The 23,467-nt window shown below is 58.3% G+C and overlaps 1 protein-coding gene across 1 annotated transcript in view; it reads right to left on the bottom strand.

Moving 5' to 3' along the window:
* Window positions 1-23,467, bottom strand: part of CRYBG2 (crystallin beta-gamma domain containing 2) — a 30,212-nt gene that overhangs the window by 6,147 nt on the left and 598 nt on the right. The window contains exons 2-17 of the mRNA XM_036447772.2: window positions 21,401-21,470; window positions 18,690-19,423; window positions 10,364-12,869; window positions 9,933-9,980; window positions 9,731-9,843; window positions 9,435-9,564; window positions 7,395-7,534; window positions 6,470-6,596; window positions 6,234-6,269; window positions 5,734-5,870; window positions 5,473-5,599; window positions 5,029-5,168; window positions 4,599-4,725; window positions 3,573-3,605; window positions 3,354-3,466; window positions 2,014-2,143 (exon numbers count right to left, since the gene is read on the bottom strand). Coding sequence (XP_036303665.1) covers window positions 2,014-2,143; window positions 3,354-3,466; window positions 3,573-3,605; window positions 4,599-4,725; window positions 5,029-5,168; window positions 5,473-5,599; window positions 5,734-5,870; window positions 6,234-6,269; window positions 6,470-6,596; window positions 7,395-7,534; window positions 9,435-9,564; window positions 9,731-9,843; window positions 9,933-9,980; window positions 10,364-12,869; window positions 18,690-19,423; window positions 21,401-21,470 — 4,711 coding nt within the window. The remainder of the gene's footprint in view (window positions 1-2,013; window positions 2,144-3,353; window positions 3,467-3,572; window positions 3,606-4,598; window positions 4,726-5,028; window positions 5,169-5,472; window positions 5,600-5,733; window positions 5,871-6,233; window positions 6,270-6,469; window positions 6,597-7,394; window positions 7,535-9,434; window positions 9,565-9,730; window positions 9,844-9,932; window positions 9,981-10,363; window positions 12,870-18,689; window positions 19,424-21,400; window positions 21,471-23,467) is intronic.

The raw sequence follows: 23,467 nt of genomic DNA, 5'->3' as shown, positions 1-23,467 counted from the left end.
TTGGAGGACGGTGTGTGTTCAGTGGAACGTGGGCTCTGGGGACGGTGTGTGTTCAGTGGAACGTGGGCTCTGAGGATGGTGTGTGTTCAGTGGAACGTGGGCTTTGGGGACGGTGTGTGCTCAGTGGAACGTGGGCTCTGAGGACGGTGTGTGTTCAGTGGAATGTGGGCTTTGGGGACGGTGTGTGCTCAGTGGAACGTGGGCTCTGAGGACGGTGTGTGTTCAGTGGAACGTGGGCTTTTCAGTGGACGGTGTGTGCTCAGTGGGACGTGGGCTCTGAGGACGGTGTGTGTTCAGTGGAACGTGGGCTCTGGGGACGGTGTGTGTTCAGTGGAACGTGGGCTTTTCAGTGGATGGTGTGTGTTCAGTGGAACGTGGGCCCTGGGGACGGTGTGTGCTCAGTGGAACGTGGGCTCTGAGGACGGTGTGTGTTCAGTGGAACGTGGGCTTTTCAGTGGACGGTGTGTGTTCAGTGGGACGTGGGCTCTGAGGACGGTGTGTGTTCAGTGGAACGTGGGCTCTGGGGACGGTGTGTGCTCAGTGGAACGTGGGATCTGAGGACGGTGTGTGTTCAGTGGAACATGGGCTCTGAGGACAGTGTGTGTTCAGTGGAACGTGGGCTCTGAGGACGGTGTGTGTTCAGTGGAACGTGGGCTTGGAGGACGGTGTGTGTTCAGTGGAACGTGGGCTCTGGGGACGGTGTGTGTTCAGTGGAACGTGGGCTCTGGGGACGGTGTGTGCTCAGTGGAATGTGGGCTCTGAGGATGGTGTGTGTTCAGTGGGACGTGGGCTCTGAGGACGGTGTGTGTTCAGTGGAACGTGGGCTTTTAGGACGATGTGTGTTCAGTGGGACATGTGTGTTCAGTGGAACATGGGCTTTTCAGTGGAACATGGGCTCTGGGGACGGTGTGTGCTCAGTGGGACGTGGGCTTGGAGGACAGTGTGTGTTCAGTGGGACGTGGGCTCAGGGGACGGTGTGTGTTCAGTGGAACATGGGCTTGGAGGACGGTGTGTGTTCAGTGGAACATGGGCTCTGGGGACGGTGTGTGTTCAGTGGAATGTAGGCTTGGAGGACGGTGTGTGTTCAGTGGAACGTGGGCTCTGGGGATGGTGTGTGCTCAGTGGAACATGGGCTCTGAGGACGGTGTGTGTTCAGTGGGACGTGGGCTTGGAGGACGGTGTGTGTTCAGTGGAACGTGGGCTCTGGGGACGGTGTGTGTTCAGTGGAACGTGGGCTCTGAGGACGGTGTGTGTTCAGTGGAACATGGGCTCTGAGGACGGTGTGTATTCAGTGGAACGTGGGCTTGGAGGACGGTGTGTGTTCAGTGGAACGTGGGCTCTGAGGACGGTGTGTGTTCAGTGGAAAGTGGGCTCTGAGGATGATGTGTGCTCAGTGGAACGTGGGCTTGGGGACGGTGTGTGCTCAGTGGAACGTGGGCTCTGAGGACGATGTGTGCTCAGTGGAACGTGGGCTTGGGGACGGTGTGTGTTCAGTGGAACGTGGGCTCTGAGGACGATGTGTGCTCAGTGGAACGTGGGCTTGGGGACGGTGTGTGTTCAGTGGACCTCAGTGCTGGGCTCCTGCTGCCACTGCTGGGCCCCCCAGGGCTGGTCACCACGTCCTACTCTCCATGCCACTTCTCTCCAGCCCTCCCGTGGCCCAGGACATCACGATGTATTCTGGCTTACTGTCTTGACCCACCCCTGCCTTATAACAGTTACAATACTATCCTAACGCACTGCCTTGACCCACCCCTCTGCTCTCTGCATGGCAGCAGAGCCATCTTGAGGTCCTGGGTTTCTTGAAGGTGGGCTGTGTCTCATTTATGTCATTGTTCCCAGGACCTATCTTGGCAGGTACTCGGAAAATCTCTAGTAAGCCCTGGGGTTAGGGGACCTGGGGAAGTTCTGGGGAAGACAGGATTCAAGCCCCAACAGCCCCCCGCACAGTGAGAAGAGGCCTGGGACACCCCCAGCAGCAACCCCTCCCCTAACACGGAACAGGGCACTCACCAGGGGGACCTTCCGCAGGGAGCCCAGGACCGTGGAGGCCAGACAGCCCATGGCTGTGAGCGTGGGGAACTCGCCCTCGGAGAGAATGTGCTGGTCGCCCTCAAAGTTCTTCTCATCAAACAGGATCCAGCTGGGAAAGGGGAGGGTGGGGGACGTGAGTGGGGGGATTGGAGCCTGTCCAGGCCCCCGAGATACGGCAGAGTGGGTGCAGGCTTAGTCGTGACCCCCTGACCCAGGGGAAGCCAAGGGTGGGCAGGCACTGCAGCAGCAGTGATAAGGTCAGACTTTAAAAAGGACTGAAATTATCCTGCCCCTAAGAAGGAAAATTTGGTAACATCAAGCAAAACTACATATACAATTACCCAGTAATCTTATTTCTTAGGATCTATCCCAAGGACCCCCTCCAAAAACATAAAATGACACATGGAAACACGACCACTCATTACAGCACTGTTTGCAATGGCAAAAAGTGGGGGCAGCCCAAATGTCCATGAGTAGGGGATTGGTTGAATATGCTAAGAATGTGGAGTATAGCTGGTGTGGCTCAGTGGACAGAGCGTCGGCCTATGGACTGAAGGGTCCCGGATTCAATTCTGGTCAAGGGCACATGCCCAGGTTGCGGGCTTAATGCCCAGTGTGGGGCATGTGGGGGCAGCCAATCAATCATTCTCTCTCATGATTGATGTTTTTTATCTATCCCCCTCCCTTCCTCTCTGAAATCTATTTAAAAAAAAAAGAATGTGGAGCCGAAACTGGTTTGGCTCAGTGGATAGAGCCTCAGCCTGCGGACTGAAAGGTCCCAGGTTCGATTCCGGTCAAGGGCATGTACCTTGGTTGTGGGCACATCCCCAGTAGGGGGTGTGCAGGAGGCAGCTGATTGATGTTTCTAACTCTATCCCTCTCCCTCTCTTTAAAAAATCAATAAAATATGTATTTTTAAAAAGAATGTGGAGTATAACATAGCAGTAAAAAGGAATGAGGATGATCTCTTAAAGATATATAAAATGATATAGAAAGTTTTATATAAATTTATGAATGTATATTTACTAAAAAAAAAAAAAAAGCAAAAAAAAAGCAGAGGGATGGATGAATCAAGATTGAGATTCTTTACACTATACTACCTAGTAGTTTTACATTTCCATTAAAACTTCATTTTGCTTTGTTTAAGATTGAGTGCTTCAGGACAGAATAGCTAATTTCAAGGAAGCCAGAGAGTAAGGACATGGTTTGAAACAAAGACCCTCTTCCTCCTGCCTGGATTTCCACGGGCAGGTTCGTCCTGTCTCCGCACTCACCCCAGCACCTCCGAGCCTCCTCCTCCCCCTCCCCCACCCCCTCACCTGCCGCCCTGGACCCTGCACGACTGGGGCTGGAAAGAGGCGGGCAGAGAGGCCTGGTCATCCTCGAAGGAGATGTGGTCTCCCAGGAAGTCCGGGCCGGAGAAAAGCTGGATCTGACGAGAGTGAAGGAGGGGCCTGGAGTGAGTGGACTGAACCGGGAACAGGGAGAGAGGTTGGAAATGAGGGAAGAGGAGGGATTGGGCCCCACCAGCGCCTCACCTTAGAGATGAAGTGCAGATTTTCCTCCTCGACCTGAAGGGAGAGACCAAAGTTTCAATACTTAAGAAGGGTGCCAGCCGCCAGCCTCAGTCCCTCTGGTTTCAAAAGTCTGAACGCCAGCTCGGCTGGTGTGGCTCGATGGTTGGGGGTTAACCTATGAACCAGGAGGTCAAGGTCGGATTCCCCGTCAGGGCACATGCCTGGGTAACGGGCTTCATTCCCAGTGTGGGGCGCGCAGGAGGCAGCCCGGCAATGATTCTCTCTCATCATTGATGTCTGTCTCTCCCTCTCCCTTTCTCTCTGAAATCAATAAAAATTAAAAAATAAAATAGCCCTGCCGAAACCAGTTTGGCTCAGTGGACAGAGCGTCAACCTGCGGACTGAAAGGTCCCAGGTTCGATTCCAATCAAGGGCATGTACCATGGTTGCGGGCGCATCCTCAGTGGGGGGTGTGTAGGGGGCAGCTGATCGATGTTTCTCTCTCATCGATGTTTCTAACTCTCTATCCCTCTCTCTTCCTCTCTGTAAAAAATCAATAAAATATATTTTTAAAAAATAAAATAAAATAGCCCTAACCAGTTTGGCTCAGTGGACAGAGCGTCGGCCTGCGGACTGAAAGGTCCCAGGTTCAATTCCTGGTCAAGGGCATGTACCTTGGTTGCGGGCACATCCCCAGTAGGAGGTGTGCAGGAGGCAGCTGATCAATGTTTCTCTCTCATTGATGTTTCTAACTCTCTATCCCTCTCCCTTCCTCTCTATAAAAAAAATCAATAAAATATAGTACATTTTTATTTTTAAAATAATAAAAATACAATAAATTCCCAAACCCAGCCTTAGCTATCCCAAGTTTGAAATCTGCATTAGCCCCGCCCCTCTCCAGAGACCCCCCCCTCCCTTCCCAGAGGCCCCGCCCCCTCCGCACAGCTGGGAGCAGGGTCCCCTCTCCGGTGCCAGAGCGGAGGTGGGCGCATCCTAGACACCCAGCACCGCCCTCCCCGGGCCCAGCCTTCAGCCTTCGCCACGCACCTGCAGCACCGGCTGCAGCGAGGCCAGGGCGCTGCTGCCCGCGCCCCAGTCGTCGCAGTTGCGGTACACGCCCTTCTCCAGCACGTACTGCTCCCCGGAGAAGCCCACCTCCTGGTAGGCCACCCACCTGCGGGAGGACCGGGGTCAGCGGCGTGGAGCCGGCCCCGCCCTGCTCCCCGCCCCGCCCCGGCCCCGGCCCCGCCCCGCTCCCGGCCCCCCCCTCCTGCCCCGGCCCCGCCTCCCGCCCCGGCCCCGCCCTGCTCCCCGGCCCCCCCCCTCCCGCCCCGGCCCCGCCCTGCTCCCCGGCCCCCCCCCCTCCCGCCCCGGCCCCGCCCTGCTCCCCGGCCCCCCCCCTCCCGCCCCCGGCACCGCCACCGGCACCGCCACCGCACCGCCCCCGGCCCCGCCCCGCCCGCCGTCTGTCACTCACACGCCGCTGAGCACGTGGACGGCCTGCGTGCGGGGGCCGTGTCCCGCCAGCGCCACGTCCGGCAGCGCGGCGCTCACCTCCACGCCGCGGCCCTCGAAGTCCACGGCCTCGAACAGCACCACGGCCGGGTCCGCGAAGTCCTGGGCCCGGGACAGTCAGCGTCTGCCGCCCGCCCGCCCCCTGAACCCCCGGGTTCCCGCCCTCAGGGGCCAGACCCCCGGGGATGGGGTGAGGTGTGGCCTGGGAGGGAGCGGGGGAGCAACAGGAGGGAGAGCTAGACCTGCGGGACACTCAGGCTCTGGAGAACAGGGAGAGACATGGGTTCTTCTCCCCACGAATTGAAAGGGGGAAGGGGTGCAGGGGCAGAGACAGGGGACGGGGTGTCAGTGGGGAGGGTATGGCTGTGGCTGGAAGCGGAGGGATGGCCCAGTTGCCCTTGCTTACCGTCCGGATGACCCGGAGGGAAGTCAGCGTCTCGTCATAGCCTCCCCAGTGTGACCAGTCAGGGTACTCCCCCTCCTCCAGCAGGTACTGGTGGCCCCGGAAGCCTTCCTTCTCGTAGCCAACCCAGCTTGGGGAGGGCGGGAGCAGACAGACAGAGCCAGTCACAGACAGACCCACTCCCAGGCGGCCCAGATCACCCACACTCCCAGGGTAGGGGCGAGCGGGGAGGATAAGGTGGAAGGAAGGGTCCTGGGTCCTCACCAGCCTCCAAGAACTCGCAGGGACCCCACAGAGGCCAGCTGGGGGCTGTGGCTGTCCTCTGGCTGCTGCAGGTTGTAGATGTCTCGGCTCACTTCCCAGCTCTGGCCTTGGAAGCCCGGGGCCCCGTACACCACAGCCTTGGGGAAAGGGATGGCGGTGTCGGTGCAGAGTGATCTGAACCCAAACACACCCAGCCAGCCCGATGGCTCTGCGCTGCATCAGCCCCTAGCCACGCCCTCCCACTCCGTCCCGGAGCTCCAGGCCCTGACTCCTGTCTCTTCTCAGACCTCTGACCTGGTTCTTACCCACCAAAAGCCACTGCCCAGTGAATCCACCAGGTTCCATCCTCCACACCCCAGCTTCTGGCTCCCAGGACCCTCCGCTCCTGTCCTCCCGCTCAGGCCACAGGAACCACCGCGCACACACACACACACACACACACACACACACACACACCACCCACCCAAAGGCCCTTGTGACCCAGAAGCCCAGACTCTTACCTTGGGCTCCCCTGGCTTCTCCACTCTCGGGCAGCCCTGCAGAGGAGACAGGGCTGAGCCACAGCCCAGAGGCAGGGGAAGGCAGATGGGGCTGGGAGCCTAGGATTTGCTTGATCCTGAGACCCCTAAAAATGGCCAAACCCCCACCTCTTGGGGTAATCCCACCTCCCATCCCATTTCCAGGAGGAGCTGCCAGGCCCTGCCTTTCCCTCAGACCCGGACCACCTGTTCCTTACCAAACTCAGGGGCTTCAGGGAGCCCACGCTGGGGTCTGATGCCCCCCAGTCCTTGGAGGTGGGATACTCTCCAGGCTCCAGGATGCAGGGGGTGTCTTCAAAGAAGGGTTTGGGGTACAGCAGCCACCTGGGGGAGGCAGAGAGGTGGCTGAACCCCAGATACCCAGGGACCCAGGCTGGTGGGTGGGAGGGAAGGCTGAGAGAGGAGGAGGAGGTTTGGGGGGAGAGGCCTCTGTCCAGGGGATTCCGGGGGACACTTCAGGCCCCATAATCTCGCGCAGCAGCCACTCCATCAGCGTCTCTTCCTCTGGCCTGCACACAGCAGCTGGGGGTTCTTTCCAGGGCACAGACCTGCTGAAGGTCCCCGTAACTTCCTGTTGGCCCCGCAATACAGCCCAGCTGCACAGAGCGGCCCTTCCGCCTGTCCCCTACCTTCCTCCTGGGCCTCACAGCTCCGCTTGCTGCTTCCTCTGACCACACTGAACTTTCAAAGCTTAGATCGCTCACCTCTGGGCCTTTGCGAGTGTTCTTCCTGTTTCTAGAGATACTCTGTCCCGTGTTCACTCGATCAGCAGATATTTAGGGCATCCATCCCATGCCAGGCAGGAAGGACTCCGAGTGGACGGTACCTGCACAACCCCTGCCCTCAGGGACCTATTCTCTGAGCCGACTCCTTCCAGCACAGGTGTCTCCTCCTCCTGGAAGGCTCCTGTGCCCTCAGGCTGGTCCAGTGCTCCTCTGTGCTCCCACAGCTCCGCGCTCCCTATCCTGGGACCCTGAATTGCCGCTGTCTGCTTCCTTCCCTGTCCCCACCAGCAGACTGAGCACTCCTTGAGGCCAGAAACTGCATCCTTTTGCTTCTGTGTCCCCAGCACCCAGCACAGCGAATGGTAAGTGAAGGGATTGCAGAACAGCCCAGACTCACAGTCCTGCAGACACGGAGGCGGATGCCACCGGCAGGGGCCTCTCCAGGCTGTGGGCATCTTCCAAGGACTGAGTGAGCCTCACCTGCTCCCCCTGCAGACCCTCCTCGGAGTATAGGCTGATCTCCGGGGTAACGTAGCTCTGCAAAAGAGGGGTGGAAAAATGAAGGGTAAAATGCCACCCCTCTGAGACTACCCCCTTCTCTACCTGCTTCCCCAAGTCTGCCCAGCCCGGGCTCCAGGGGGCTTCTGGGAAAACTTTGTGACTGTCTCCCCAGAAGCCCGGAGGTAGTCGGGATGTATTCTTAAGGTTTCCCAGACAACCAAGACCAAAGCCCTTGCTGGTCCCGCCCTGAACCTTGGGGATCTGAGACCAAAGTTCTCAGCAAGAGCCTGCCAAGTACCGTGCCCTCCACCCGCCTTCCCTCTGGGTAACCTGGCTTCCGGCCTGGCGGAGGGACAGGCGGGTGGACAGCTGCTTCCAGAGGTCTGACTCTGACCACTGTTTTATGTACGATCCCAGCCTCTGTTCAGACCTGCTCTGCCTGCCCTCCTCCCAGCGAGCAGCAGGTCCTCTCTGCATTCTGGGTGTTTCGTCCTCACAGGACCGTCTCCATGGACTCACTCCTTTCCAGGTGTTTATGAAGCACCTCCTGAGTGCAAGGCACTGTGCTTGGGGCACGTCCTGCCCCCTCTCACTTACTCCTCTCAGAGGGAGTTATTACTCCATTCGCAGACTAGGAGAGTGAGGCTCAGTGGAGTTGAGCAGCTTGCCCGAGGGACACAACCTATAGGTAGTAGGGCCAAGAGCAGAGCACCTTCTAGGTGTCCAGTGCTGGATTAACAAAGGAATCCAGGTCCTCCCGACTTCAAAGCCCCTGTTTTTTCTCTTGTAGCTCATTACCTCCCACACAAGGATGGCTTTATTGTGAGAAGATCACAATAAATTGTCCACAAACATTTCTGTGTTTCTGGAGAGCCTTTGAAAACGCCTCTCCTTTGCATGGTTAAGTACGACTGCCCTAGTTAAGAACCATCAGCTCTCGTATTCTCTAACCAGGAGGGCTGCAACAGCTCTGGACTCAGAGTTATTCTTCCTCTCATTAAAAACAAAACAAAACATCCGAGCCAGCATGGCTCAGTGCTTGAGCATCGATGTATGAACCAGGAGGTCATGGTTCAATTCCCGGTCAGGTCACGATCCCCAGCGGGAGGTGTGCAGGAGGCAGCCAGTCAATAATTCTCTCCCATCATTGATGTTTTTATCTCTCTCCCTCTCCCTTCCTCTCTGAAATCAATAAAAATATATTTTAGAACAAAACAAACATCTGACTGGCCCTGCTTTCTCTTCTGGTTCTCCCTAGCAGCCAAGATGGTTCTGTCAAACGTAACTTTGGTAGTTTGTGAACTATCACTTTACAGATAAGAAACTGTGAGATTGACGCTGCCTTTGCAAACCGCACGCCCCTCCCTCAAAACTCAGAAGGGCTCCTGGGCTGGAAATCACCACCCTTCCTGGTCTGCCTGCCGCTGGGATCCCATCCAGCCTCTTCTGTCCTGGCAGCCAGAGGGGCGTTTATAAACTGCTAATCCGATCATACTTTCCTGCTTCGAACCCCACGCTGAGACCCTAGCCTGACCCTGAGTCCTGCAGGGCAGAGGTCAGTCTCCTCCACCCTTCATTGCCTGGCCTGGAGGCTGGCACACAGCAGGCATCATCAAGCATCCTTGAGCCAGTGAATGAACAGGGCCCCTTGGGTCTTACTGTGGCCTAAGAGCTCTGGGGGTCGGGGAGCACCATCTCCACCCCCACCTGTTTTGCTATTCTAGCGAGCCCTTCTCCAGAGGCAGCTCAGTCTTCCTCGGGCTGCTTCCCCAAGCTGGGGCTTGCCCCTGCCTGCCTCTGCCTCCCCAGCCAGGCCTGCACTCCCCAGTTGGCACCAAGGTCTGGCATCTATAGGCGAGTTTTCAACTCCCTCCTCCTGGCCCGGGGGCCCAGGGGAAACAGGGCCACCTCTGGCTCCCAACCCCAGCCCACTCACCCGGACAACCCTCCTGAGGGAGCCGATGCTTTGGATGCTCCATGTGGGCCCCTCGTCTCTGAGGTCCACATCTCCTTCCGGCAGGACCAGCTTCCGGCCCCGGAACTCCGGCTCTTCATACAGCACCCAGCTGTGGGCACAGAGACCCGGGTCACTGGGTGGCGAGGATGTCCCCGCCAGGCAGGATCTCCGGGTAGCTCAGGGGGGTTCTGCCAGGTTGGCCTGAGCACTTCTCGCTGTGCTTGCTGCCCCAGGTTCCCGGGCAGGCCCCTCCTGCCCGGGCACCCTGCACTCACCAGCCTCGGACCACTCTGACGGAGGCCACGGGGGCCCAGCCCGAGGCGTCAGCGGTGTCTTCCCAAACCTCCCTGCTGCTGCCTTGGCAGCCGGGCTCCGAGAAGAGGATCACCTGGACAGAACGCAGATGGGGTCCTCAGGCTCTGTGTTGTGCTCCCACCTCCTGCTGCCCCTCCCACGCGCTTGCCCTCCACCCCCTACCTTTCCTGGCCTGGTGTTCAGCTTGCCCTGGGTCTTCGAGGCCCGGCTCTGGAATGGAGGCAGTGATGAGAAGTCTCATAGGTTGTCTGCTTCCTGCCTCCCACCACCTGCCGTCTCCGGCATCCCACATTCTCCCTGCTGGCCTCCACCCCACAGAGGGCACCGCACTTGTCCCAACCCACCCTGTCCGCGAGCTGGCCCCCCTTCGCTCCCCTTCTCCGGCTTCCAAGAGATTGCAGCCATTAAGGTCCTCTGTTTGGACAGGGAAACTGAGGCCCAGAGAGACGTGGCTTGCACAGGGTCACACTAAGCCATACCTCAGGCCCAAATGTCTGCGTCTGAAGACTCTGCCTCCCAGTACCATGGTCCTCATGCCATCCAAATCCTGGTGCGGCCTGGCACCCTCCCTGGCCACCCACGGCCTCACTCACCCAGCCCTCGGGGGGCCTGGCGCCTGGGGGCTCCTCTGGCGGAGACCTCTCCCTGCAGAGCAGGGGCAGCTGTCCTGGCGCCTTGCTGAGTCCCGGTGCACCATGGGGAGGCAGGGCGGACAGTTTTGAGCCTGGCGGTTCCGAGGCGGGGGCCTCCTTGGTGGCAGACACCATTCCCCCAAAGAAAAGGCTGCCTTCGAGACGGGAGGTGGGCCTCGTGCCCGCCTGCCGCTCTGGGCCTGGCTCCGGGTGGGAGCCCTTGGCATCCGTGACGTGCTTCTTCATCATCTCCAGGGGAGAGTGAGCGGCCTGGGGGCGCCTGGCGGGGAGGAAGTCCCGGGAGGGCCCGGGCCCAGCTTTCTCCTGCCTGCGCTGGAGCTTCTCGTCGTCGCTCAGGTAGGGGTTCTCTGGCTCCTCCTCCTCCTCCTCCTCCTCCTCTTCCTCCTCCTCGTGCTCCTCCTGCTCCTCCTTTTCTCCCAGTTCCGGCACCTCCTGGGGGCAGGGTCCCAGCACCCAAGGCCTGGGCTGGTCCTCCTCGATAGGGGGCAGCGTGGCATACATGGCCAGGTAGGAGGTGCGGGGGGTCCGGGGCAGCCGGTGGGTGCGGAGGATTTCGGGGGTCTCCATGCTCCGCAGGGTGTCCAGGAACATCTCCAGGTCAGCCGCCAGAGCCAGCTCCTCCTCCTCCCTTGACGGCTCCGGGAGCATCTTGTCTTCGGTGGAGTCGGGGATAGGCCGGGACTCTGGGCTGGCCTCCGCTTCCATTGGCACTGGGGCAGGGGGGCCTCCTGGGCTGGGGAGCACCTTGCCCACTGGGGAGGAGGGGGCAGGGAGAACAGCAGGACCCTGGACAACCTTTTTTTGGGTGGGAGATGAGTCGAGGCCCTGGACCACCTCATCCTCCTGGGGGAACGGGATAGTAGGGGCAGTCAGGCCTTGAACAGACGCTTCCTTGGTGAGGGAAGCACCGAAGCTGCCTTCACTACCCTGGACAACCTCTCTTTGGGTGCTAGGCCTGTCTTCTGGGCCCTGGACCACCTTGGCTGGTTTGGGGGGTGAGGCCGCGGGAGCACTAGGAGACTGCACCGCCTCTCTCTGGGTGGGGCAGGGGTCCGCGGGAACATCAGGGCCCCGCACTACCTCTTTCTGGGGGAGGGAGAAGACAGGAGCGTTTTCAGAGTCCTGAGCGACCTTGTTCCTTGGGGAAGATGGAGCAGAAAGACTGCCTGGGCTAGAGACAGCCTGTCGTCTTGTAGGGGTCGTGGGGTCTCCAGAGGCCATAACGACCTCACTCCGGACCCTGGGCATGACGGTGGCATCAGGGGAGTCCAGGAGCTCTTCCCCTTTCACAGAGGGCAGGGCCTGGGGTCCCCTGGGGTCGAGAGGAGGCTGGGCCCTGGGGTGGTCAAGAGTAGGCTGCTCAGGAAGGTGGTCTGGGTCCAGGGAGGGGGGATGGATCTGGATTCTGGGAGGAGAGGGTACTAACACATGGTCCTGAGAGGTGTGGAGAGGGAGCTGGGTGGGGCTGGAGGCCCCCTGCACCCTCAGGGCCTTATGGGCCTGGTCTTGGTCTGGATGGGCTGCGGGGGCCTCTTGGTTCTGAGGTGGGTGAGCATCCTCAGGGATGCCCGCAGGGGCCAGGGCAGGTCTGCCTTTTGGCTCTGTGGTCCCCATCTCAGGCAGCTGCCCCGGGGCGGTGCCCTCTGAGCTGCCCAGACCTGGACTCCTGGACGCGGAAGCCACGGGCCTGGGGAGCCGGCTGCTGAGCAGCTCCAGGGCCTGGCTGCGGCTGGGCGAGCCCTCGGCCCGGTGGCTCACCACCACCGCCCGGATGGCGTGCCGGCCCCTGGGCAGAGCCTCGCCCGCGAGCACGGGCTCCAGGGTCACAGAGCTGGTCACCCTCCGGTCCACGTGCCCACCCACCACCACGGTGGTCCGCACAGTGCGCGTCACCCGCCGCTCCTCGCGGTCCGCGCACGGGTGGGGGCTGGGCTCCCGGGGCCCGGGCAGGGGCACCAGGAGCTCCGTCCTGGCCCTGGCTCCCAGGCTCGGCGGCTCGGTCCTCGGGCCTTGGGGGTTGCCATCCACCTGGTCCGCAGCCTCTCGGAGCCTCCTCACCAGCCTTTTCTCCTTGGGGGGCAGCGTGTACTTCCTGGAGAAGATGGGCCCGTGGCTCTGGCAGCTCTTGGAACCGGCCCCCGGCGGCGTATGGGGGCCTTGGTGATTCACAGCCTCTTCTCTCCTCGCAGCGAAGCCGTTGACTCTCTCTCCTCGGGGGCTGTGCTCAAACGCCTCCTCCGGGGGGCCTTCCATCCGGGCCTCCGACACCAGGGACACCTTGTGGAAGTGATGCCTCGCCTCCTCCTCGGCCAGGGGCCGCTGTCGCCACGTCAGCCTGGCACTCACCACCCGGGCCTCGGCCTGAGCCGGGGGCCCACCCGCCTCCTCCATGTTGGGCCCCCGCAGCCTGTCGTGACGTGTCCTTGGCTCCCTGTGGCCCAGCTCCCTGCAGGGGGTGCCGGGAAAAGAGAGAGACAGGGTCAAGGGTGTGAGGGTGGCTCTCTGTAGCACAGAACAGCTACCTCTGCCAAGGCCAGGCTGGCTAACCTCAGGCAAGACGTTGTCACCTTTCGGACCTTTGTTTCTTCATCTGTAAAATGGGCATGATACTCTGAGCCCTCTCCCCACGCTCAGGTGGCCCCCTATGCCACCGTCCTCCCATGGGTGAAGCTGGGGCCTGAGCCTGGATGGGTCTGGCCCACCAGTCTGTGGAGGGGGCTGGGACGCTAGTCCTCCAGGAGCCCCAAACTGGAAAACCAGGAAGCTCAAAACCAGGCAGTGGTTCTGACCCTGCTCCTGCCACTGTAGGGGAAGCGAAGGAAAGATGGACTTTGGCCTTGAGTAGAGCTGGTCTCCCCCGGCTCTGCCACTCACTAGCTAGATCACCTTGAGTGGCCACGCTTCCGGTTCAGGCGTCAGGGCTCCCAGCCACAAAATCTATGATAATAAAAAAGTGTAATATGCTAATTAGACCAGACGTCCTTCCGGACAAAGCCGGGGCTGCAGGCAAAGCCCGGGTCCCAGGTGCCAGAGGAAAGCCAGTGCCGGCAGCCGGGGGAAGGAAGGCCTATGATTTTCATGCATCAGGCCTGTTATAATAATGTAACCCCTCTAATGTATGAAATAATTATTATTTTTTATATTTTATTGATTTTTTTACAGAGAGGAAGGGAGAGATATAGAGAGCTAGAAACGTCGATGAGAGAGAAACATCGACCAGCTGCCTCTTGCACACCCCCTACTGGGGATGTGCCCGCAACCAAGGTACATGCCCTTGACCAGAATCGAACCTGGGACCTTTCAGTCCGTAGACCGACGCTCTACCACTGAGCCAAACCGGTTTTGGCTGAAATAATGATTGTATGAAATGTTTGCTGTATGAAACCCCCCATACTCTGTAACTTCCAAAATTAATGAACACCCCAATAACTTGATGTAAAACCTCTGCACCCTTAAAGTGTAAATCCCCTGCTCCCAACATAAGGCTCAGCGTCTGGCCTACACTGGTAAGGACACAAGTTGTTTACTGCGGTCTAGATAACCCAAAGATCATCTCCAGTTGAGGTCTCCTGCCTGATAAGAGGAGGACTCCATGTCACTCTGAGAGACAAGCCCCTGATTGCCCTGCTGTGTGAGCCTGAACCAGCTGCGGCCACCTGCCTGTCTCTGTTTTCATCATCTGTCCGTCAGTGTGCATCGCTAGGTGGCCTTTGCCGGAGCCTAGGACCCACTAGGAGTAGGTAACTAAACCCTGGGTGATTGCATACTCATTCTGTCTGTGTGTCATGTGTTCTGGTTCGGCTCAGCTGTCCAGACATTGAAGTACCAAGGGATAGGCCGTGATTGCTGACTCCCGGTCGCCTGCATTTGTCCCACTAAGTCTAGACAGATAATCAATTAATTGGGGCATAATTGGGACAGGGCCTCGAGTGTTATAATAAGAGTATGTGCTTCATAGGGTTATTGTCAGGACAAAATAAGAGAGAAAGAACAGAAACTCCTCTTATAAACTAAAATGCTGGCTCATAAGCTTTGCGGTGTCCCCTTGGAGAACTGTGAGAGAACACCAGCAGGTGTGCATGTGTGCCTGCACCAGCATGTGGGTGACCTTGTGGGAACGCTATTTTTCTCAATGAAACTCCTTGGGACCCAGCACTTGGGACTGCATGCACTCTCCCTCCATGATCTCCTCTGTGAGTGTTTCCCTCGTTGTACACATGAGGAAACCAAGGGTCAGAGAAGAGGAGGGACAGGCCCAGGGTGAGGCACCTGCACAATTGCAAGCCGGGATTTGAGGTGATAGCTAAGTCCATGTCTAGGCCTCTTCCCGCCTGCTCCCGAGGCCCAGGCTTTGAGCACACCCGGCTATGCCTACGGCCCTCTCCGCAGAGCACAGCTCACCGTCACTCTTTTAAGGTCTTATTTCTTTGCTGAACCCCCTTGATCTCTGGGTCTCCATTGCCTCCTTTATTAAATCGGGGGTGATAATAACAGCTGTCTGGGGAGACTTCTAAGCTCCCTAGAAACTCTCTGGGGAACCTGTTTTATTAGTGACAGCAACAACAGCCATCTGTTGAGGGCTTGCTCTGAGCCAAACACCTTGCTAACTCCTTTACGTTCGTTGTCCTGCGGAATCCTCAAAAGAACTGCATGCATTTGACAACGTCTAAAGAATAAGGTATTAATAAATGATGAACAAACATTCCTGTTTAGCAGATGAGGGCAGGGGGAACGTTCAGAGGGGTTAAGAAACTTGACCAGAGTTACACAGTAGCAGAGGCAAGACTTGAATGCCAGCCCTGGGTGCTTAATCACCATACAAAATTCCCTAATGTATTTACCCAGTCAACTGAGACGCAATGGTTTGGAAATGTGCTTTTAAAGGGACTTACCCAGGCCTGGAGGGGCCATCCAGCCCCGACTCTGACTTCCAAGTCACACTGACCAGGGCAATCCCATTCTCGGGCCCCAGGGACCAGTGAAGTCAATCTGTCCATCCCCAGCCTCAGGCCCAACCTGTCTTCAGGTCTGCTCCTCCCCTGCACCAGGTACCCCTTAGGCCACCAGAATGGGAGTTAAGGCCAGAAGTGGACTCATGCCGCCAGCTTTCCTCCCCCATCTCTGTCTTCCTCTCTGCGAAGCTGGTGGAACCCAGGACTTTGACCCTGTCCTGTGGCCCGGGCAGTGACTCAGGTTTTATGGGGGGCAGAGATGAAAGGGGCTGAGGCCTCGGGAAGCCTGGCCTGACTCAGGGGCCGCTGGTAGCGATGACAGCATGTGGCCTGGCCCGGGACAGGGTCTGAGTGGCCCCGGAAAAGCCTTGTGTATGGGAAAGGGGGTGGCCGAGATGGAGCCCCAATCCTTTCCCCAGGCAGAACTCCTGAGAGCAGGACAGTCAGAAGCCCACCTCCCTTCACTGAGGCCCTGACCCTCTCCCTAACGAGCCCCCCTTTCATTAACTACAGTGTTTCCCAAACTTTTGACATACGTGTATCCCTTCTATAATTTTCACAACGCTGAGTACCCCTCGTACTCATGAGAACATAGAATTAGGCGCAGCTAAGCATGGTGCAGTGCATATCCCCACCAAACTCCGGTGCAATGCGTATCCCCACCAAACTCTTCCCGTACCCCTGGGGGTGCGTGTACCACACTTTGGGAAACAGTCATCTAACAGAACCCCTGTCCTCCTTGCTGGGATTTCCCCCCACCTGGAGCTTCACCCCCTCATGGGACCCCCCTGGGCCTCCTCTCCATTTCTGAATAACAATAATAGCAACTGCCATTTGCTGAGATTCCCTGTCCCTGATGGCATTAATAGTAAGGGGCAAAGCCTGGGTTCTAAGTCATTTATTCGTTCATTCACTCATTCACATATTCATTCATTCAGCGCTAATTGTGTTAGGTGATGCCCTAGTCTCTGATTAGGTTCACCCAAAGCCAACTTTCCCATGAAGAGCCCAGGGAGTCCAGGGGTCAACAAATTAACATAAAAACAGGAACCACGTTTGGAAGGCCCCATAGGCTTTGGCAAAGGAACAGGAAATCCTCTTCAAAGGAAGCCATTGATAGTCAAATTAGAGATTGTCAATGACTTCCCAATAATCAGAATGCAATGTCTCTCTCAACCCAGCCCAGCCCCTGGACAACACCCCTGATAGACACTCATGCCACAAGCATGTGGTCATTCGCCTCTGCTTGCATACCTCCAGGGGTAGGGAGGTCACCATCTGACAGTTGGCCTGACTGATCCCTGGACAGTCATGACTGCTAGAATGTTCCTCAAACTATGCTGGAATCCCCCTTTTTGTCCTGGCTTTGAAGACACACCCCAGTGACCCACGATGCCTTTCCTAGGCCGGCAGAAGTGCGCATTCCCTCTCTTCTCAGGGCCCCATATCAGAAGTGAACTTGTTGGCAGGGTAACCTGTGACCTCCGCACAAGGTGTGGGGCTGGGAAGGGAGAGGCTGAGGAAGGAGTGGAGGGGAGTGTGGGAAAGAGCCTTGTCTAACCCAACAAGTCCTGTATTCTCCCCGCTTACCTGTGAGTCACCCCCAAACTAGGCCAAACCAGTCTACAGGCCCACGTCCCACAAACACATGCTGCGTCACACAGGCACGCACTGACACACAGCCAGCCACCAGCACCGACCCAGAGAACAGCACAGGCACAAAAACACAGACACTTACTAGTATGTTGACTGACACAGTCAAACACACAAACACACAGAGCTCCAAACACGCAAGAGACACAGCAACGCACAAGCCGCAGACAGGATGGCATGAGCACACATTCACATACACGCACACAGTCAACTCACAGGCTACAGTCAAGCACAGACTCAACCGCGAATGCACAGGCATTCCCACTGGCAGTCCCAACTGTGTCCCGCCTCTCACCCCCTGTAGACACCCTGGGCACGTAGAAGGGTGATGTTCCTGGAAGTCTGCCTCCTCCTGTCTAAGGGAACCCTAGCCTTCCACCAGAGTCTGTCATTATCCACCTGGACCCAAACCAGCCGGGGAGTGGCAGGCACAGCCGCAGCCCCCCAGCTAAACCTACGCTTCTGCCCTCTCTGCAAGCCTTTCTCTCCCACCCCTTCCCTCACTGTGCAGCCCTCTCCCCCAGCTGGGTCACTGGATCACCGAGCAGATCGGAGCCAGCCAGGATCCCACATCTCCCTCTTCCTTGCCACAGGACCAGTTACCCAGCCTCCCACCCAGAGGCCTGGGCATCCCTGGCACAATGCTGCCAAATCCACCTCCACGGGGTCAGAGAAAACCCTGCAGTCCGCACAGCAACCACACTCAACCCTCCTGTCTGCACAGGGCCAACAAGGCCGCTGAGAGAGGCAGGATGGAGAAATTCATTCAAATTCAGGCCCTGGCTTTCTAGTGGACTTTGAGCGAGTGTTAGAAGCTCTCTGAGCCTTAGTCCCCTGCTGCAATCAGGGATTGGGGTGTGGAGCAGGAATAGTCCTACTCCACAGGGCTGTTGTGAGAACGAATTAGGATTATGTTTACAAAACAAACCCATAAATCACAGCCACCGCCATCATTAGGAACTTTCCAGAGCCCTCTCTGAGGCCCAGGGCCGTATTCACCCCTTCTCAGGTGAGCTTTAGGGAATCCACTCTTTCACTTCTGAGCCCACCACGCAGATTTGGGAGAATCATTTCAAAACAAATAAAAACCAAGGCTTGGGAATCTCAGTGCCCGTTCCTGTGGCCGCTGACACAAGCCCAGTCGGTAATTATCGCTGCGGCTGAGGTGTTATTAATAAGCATCCCTGCTATTTTGGCAGCCCGTCTCTCTAGAGTTCAAAGCAAGATCCTGTAACTACCTCCTCTCCAGCTACCAAATCTGCTGGACAACCCGGGGACCAGAGAGGGTAAGCAATTTGCCCCAGGACACCCAGCACCTTGGCTAGTGCCTATTCCCAGGTGGCTTCTGTGGTCACCTGAACAGAAGCAGGGGGTGGTGGGTGCTGCTGAGGAGAAGGTGACCCCTCTCCCAGCCTCTTCATGAAGGATCTCCCCCTCCTCAGAGGGACGGGGGAGGAGAGCAGCAGTGGGTTCAGGAAGGGGTGAATGGGTGAGGGAAGGGAGAGGAAGGCAAGGTGAGGGGAGAGGGGATGGCCGAGTCCGTTCACGCTCAGGGAGCCGAATGAATGGGCCTGGAGCTGAGGAAGTCCGGAGATGAGGCAGAGACCCCAGAAAGGGCAGCCAGGCTAGCTGTTCCTCCCTCGGCCGCCCCGTGGACTCACCGTGTGTGCTGGGACCCAGGTGTCCAGGGGGCCTGGATCTCCTGCTGCCAGGCCGTGCTCTTCTGATGCCGTGGGGCTCTTAGCCGGGGCTCCTGGGGCGGGTCGGCTGGGCACCCCGTGATGGGGCGGGGCCCCTGGGGAGGACTCAGCCGGGCCCTGAATTCCTCAGGGCAGAAGGGGTGAAGAGCTGGTTGGGCCGGTTTGGGCTCCCCATCCGCCTCCCCAGGTGTCAGCCCACGCCCCTGCAGGATGACAGTGATGTGGTAGCAGGTCCTCCTGGCAGAGGCAGAGGGACGCTCCGGTAGGCTCTGGGCTGGCCCTGGCGGCGCTGGCCCCGGAGTGGCAGGCTTGCCCTTTGCCCCCTCTGCCTTGGGAAAGGATGCTGGGCGGGGCGGCGTGTCTTCCCCGCTGCGGGGCGGCTCGGGATCCAGGGGGGCCTCTGGGGCCACGTGTGGGGGTTGCAGGCAAGTGCAGTCTGGGGTTCCCTGTTCCGAGTGTCCAGGCACTGGCACTGGGCGTGAGGGGGGCCTGGCACCAGCAGGGTCTGCGGCCAGTGCTGGGCTCTCCGGCTCCATGGAGGTAGAGGTGGCCATGTCGGAGGCGCTGCCCACAGCCGGCCTCTGCAGGCGGCCCAGGGGCTGAGCGAGGCCTCCGGAGCTGTGTCGTCGCTTCCAAAGCCAGGAGCCTCGGCGCCCCTCCTGAAGGTCCCACTCTGAGCGGCTCTGGGCTCGGGTCTGCGGGAAAGCAGAGGCAGGGGCCCGGTGACAGCATCGCCCCTGCCCTCCAGGCACCCTGACCACCCTGACTGCCCTCCTTGCACGGGAGAAGCAGAGCTGCCGGGAGAGGCTGCCAGGGCCCTGAGAGCTGGGCAAAGGGGCAGAGCTCAGGAGGGCCCTTCCACACTCACCTCACAGCTCCCACTCTGCAGGGAGGAAGGCGACCCAGAGGAGACATCGACATGAATAAAGTCACACATGAGGGCCCCACTCTCAGGTCAACTGCCGCTTCCCCAGCTGCCCTGGGTGAGGGCTGGTAGGCATGCCTGCCTCTAGCGCCCACGGCCTCTGCCTGCAGCCACCTCCCCAGGACCCTCCCACCTGAGATCCCAGGCACACGGGGGCATAGAGATGTATTAATAGCTGGGACATGAGGGAGTCGGGGAAGAGGGTTCCCCTGAAATGGGACAAGCCTGACCTGTGTCTGCTGTTCCCCTGGGGCCAAGTCTGGCTGTGGGGATAAGAGGACAGGCCCAGGATCCCAGTCCCATAAGGACACTGCCCCCTTTGTCCCCTTACCCCCCAAAAGCCAGTTCAAGGAGGGATTTATGCTCTGGCACCAGAGAAGCCAAGTCTGGGTCAACATTCCTTCTAGCTGGGACCCTGGGTCCCAAATGTCTCCATTTACTCAGCAGTGAATAGGTGCAGCCAGGGCTGACCCCTCAAGAGACAGAAGAGGACAGGGTTTCCTGGGGGGGCCTGGAGCGAGGCGGCCCGGGCTTGAACCCCAGCTCTGCTACTTCCTAGCTGCAATGCCTCTTCCTCCTTCCTCTCAGTCTCCCCAGGTGTGAAATGGGCGTGATAATAACAGCACCTGCTTGCTGGGAGTGCTGCGATTTCATGAGATAATCTGTGCAGAGCACCGGCACATAACGAGTACCCAATTACGTGTTAGTAATTACGAATGGGGTTCAGGACCATAGACAGACACCCGCTGCTTGCGCCAGTTCCAAGGGGAGGACACCGGTGCTGCCCAATCTGTGGCTCAGACGGGAAAACTGTGGCCAGAGGTTAAGTCACTGGCCCAGCATCACCCCTGGGAGGGTCCATGCCAGAAAGTGGGTTAAAAGGACAAAAGATGCCAAAACCGGTGTGGCTCAGTGGATAGAGCGTCAGCCTACGGACTCAAGGGTCCCGGGTTCGATTCCAGTCAAAAGCATGTACCTTGGTAGCGGGCACATCCCCAGTGGGAGGTGTGCAGGAGGCAGCTGATCGATGTTTCTCTCTCATCGATGTTTCTAACTTTATATCCCTCTCCCTTCTTCTCTGTAAAAAATCAATAAAATATATATATTTTTAAAAAGGACAAAAGAGCCGAAGCCGGTTTGGCTCAGTGGATAGAGCGTCGGTCTGCAGACTGAAGGGTCCCAGGTTCGATTCCAGTCAAGGGCATGTACCTTGGTTGCGGGCACATCCCCAGTAGGGGGTGTGCAGGAGGCAGCTGGTCGATGTTTCTCTCTTATCCACGTTTCTAGCTCTCTATCTCTCCCTTTCTCTCTGTTAAAAATCAATAAAATATATTAAAAAAAAAAAAAAAAAAAAAGAACCCATTAAAAAGGACAAAAGATGGGAGGGAGGTCTAGCTAGAGCAGGAAGTGGAAAAGGGGGTCCTGGGAATAGACAGAGACCCTACATGCCTCCCAGGGGCCCGGCACTAGGAAGCTCATGTTTCCTGAGCACCCAGACCCCATGCTGGATGTTCTCCACCCATCGTCTCGTTTCTCACAGCAGCCCCGGGAGGTACTGTGGTCCCCATTTTGCAGATGGAGAAACTGAGGTTCAGAGGTGCGGAGTGATCTGCCCAGGTTCACCCGTGAACAAGTGACAAAGGGAGGATGAGAGAACTCCAGTTGCCTGGCTTAGGAGTCAAGGTTCTCAGGACCCGCCCCTCCCCCCCCACCCGCTTCCCGGCCTCCCCTCTGCATTCTCTCCTACCTTGAGGCTGACATTGTTAGTGCTGCCCTGGCCTTGGGCCAGGTCAGGGCAACTCTGGCCACCCCAGGGCCTGGAAAGGAAGCACAGGGGGAGGGAATGAGGTGGCCTTCTCCTCCGCTTCTCTGAGCCCACAGCCTGGATGAGCTCCTAAAATCTGGGGGAGGGGAAGCTTGTACAGCAGCCTCCTCTCTGCTCCCTCCCAAACTGTCACTCCACCCCCAAAGACAGACAGAGGGATGGGCTTGGAGGAGAATGGGGACGTGGCCTGTATCAGGGCCAGAATACAGAAAAGGGACAGCGCCCCGATAATGCAAAAGCTCGCCATTGCTGAAGCACTCCCTATACCAGGCTTAGCACCGGGTATTGTGCCTACGTGATCTCCTTTAAGCCTCCAAATAACCTTAAAAGGTGGGTATTAGCTGAAACCAGTTTGGCCCAATGGATAGAGCATCGGCCTGCGGACTGAAAGGTCTCAGGTTCAATTCCGGTCAAGGGCATGTACCTTGGTTGTGGGCACATTGTTGGGGGTGTGCAGGAGGCAGCTGATGGATGATTCTCTCTCATCGATGTTTCTAACTCTCTATCCCTCTCTCTTCCTCTTTGTGTAAAAATCAATTATATATATATATATATATATATATATATATATATATATATATATATATATATATATATTTAAAGGTGGGTATTAGTGCTCCCATTTTTCAGGTAAGGAAACTGAGGCCAGAGAGGCGAATCCTAGACTCACAAGACTAACGAGCCTTGGAAGTAAGACACGAGGACCCTCCCACGTCAAAGGCTGGTTGGACATCCCCACACTAACAGGGAAGAGGGGGGGGCAAGATGAGGATGTGCCTTGGCTGCCTCCTGCATGCACTCTGACCCCCACCCCAGGAAACGGGCAGGGATCAGAGGCGTGTGCTCAGTCCCCTTCTCACAGCTGGTGAGAATGAATAAGGTGCGTTCGCGGGATGTGTCATCACTCTGCTGCAGGAGCCTCCGCAGCCCCGCCCCTGCCCTCCACATCCTGAATCACCTCCACCCCAACCCCCCTCCTCCCAGTGGGGAAGGGGGCAGCAGCGCCACCTGGGCCTGTGGGCAGGGCTCTGCCAGGCAGGGCAAGGGGGAGGGTGTGTCTTCCTGCGGGCTGGGGCATGGCACTCGCAGGGTGTGGGCACCCCCCCCCCCCCAGGTCACCCGGGCTTCCCAGCACAGGGTGGCGAGGCCCTCCCTGCCCCTCCCCTCTCTCTCCGGGGTGACAGAGCCGCACTCCCTCTGCCTCCACCACGCCCCCATTCCTCCCAGGTGCGCTGGAAACAGTTGTGTGGTGATAAGATCAGAACAAATTGCCGGGTAACTGAACAGCACAGACACACAAACACCGCACCCGCTCCGGGGACACAGGCCCGGGAGCTCCTGGGGTCCTCGATTCCCGCTCCCAGCCAGGCAGAGCCTTTCTCCCGCCATTCAAACGTCAGCGGCCAGTGAGTGGGCTCGGGGAGGCGGACTCATTTGTTCCGGTCACGTGGCCAGGGGCACCGCGGCTGGGACAGAGCCGGCCCCCTGGCTTGCGGGCCTTCAGGCTCCCAAGGCCACAGCGCGGCGGGGGCTTCAGGATGTGAGTTCTGGCGTCAGACGGCCCGAGCGGGCACTCCAGCCCCACCACTCCCCAGCCGCGCGGTGGACAGGGCACTCTGCCTCTCTGAAACCCCACTTCCAGGTCTGGATCTCACTGAAGACCTGTCTCATGGCGCTGCCGTCGGGCTCAATGAGATCTCTCAAGGGAGGCGGTAAGCAGGTGGCAGAGGGAGGCTGACTGCTACTGCCACCTGGGGTGATGGAAACCCTCTCCGCGGCACCAGGGCAAGTGCAGGGCAGCCTCGGACAGCCCAGGAGCCGGTCCCGCTCCCAGCAAAGGCCCGGAAGCCAGAGGGACTGGCCTGCCGGGTGAGAAGCAAAGTCCACACAGGCGGAAGGACTGACTGCGTTTGCCTTTCATCTCCTCCGTAAAGAAACGGTCTGCAGGCGGCCGGCCTGGCTTCAGGAAGTCACAAAAGTTGTTTTTAA

This window comes from Pipistrellus kuhlii, unplaced genomic scaffold, assembly GCF_014108245.1.
Source record: "Pipistrellus kuhlii isolate mPipKuh1 unplaced genomic scaffold, mPipKuh1.p scaffold_m20_p_2, whole genome shotgun sequence".
NCBI lineage: Eukaryota > Metazoa > Chordata > Mammalia > Chiroptera > Vespertilionidae > Pipistrellus > Pipistrellus kuhlii.
The sequence above is the reverse complement of the archived record's forward strand: the minus strand, read 5'-3'. Positions and strand labels throughout refer to the sequence as shown.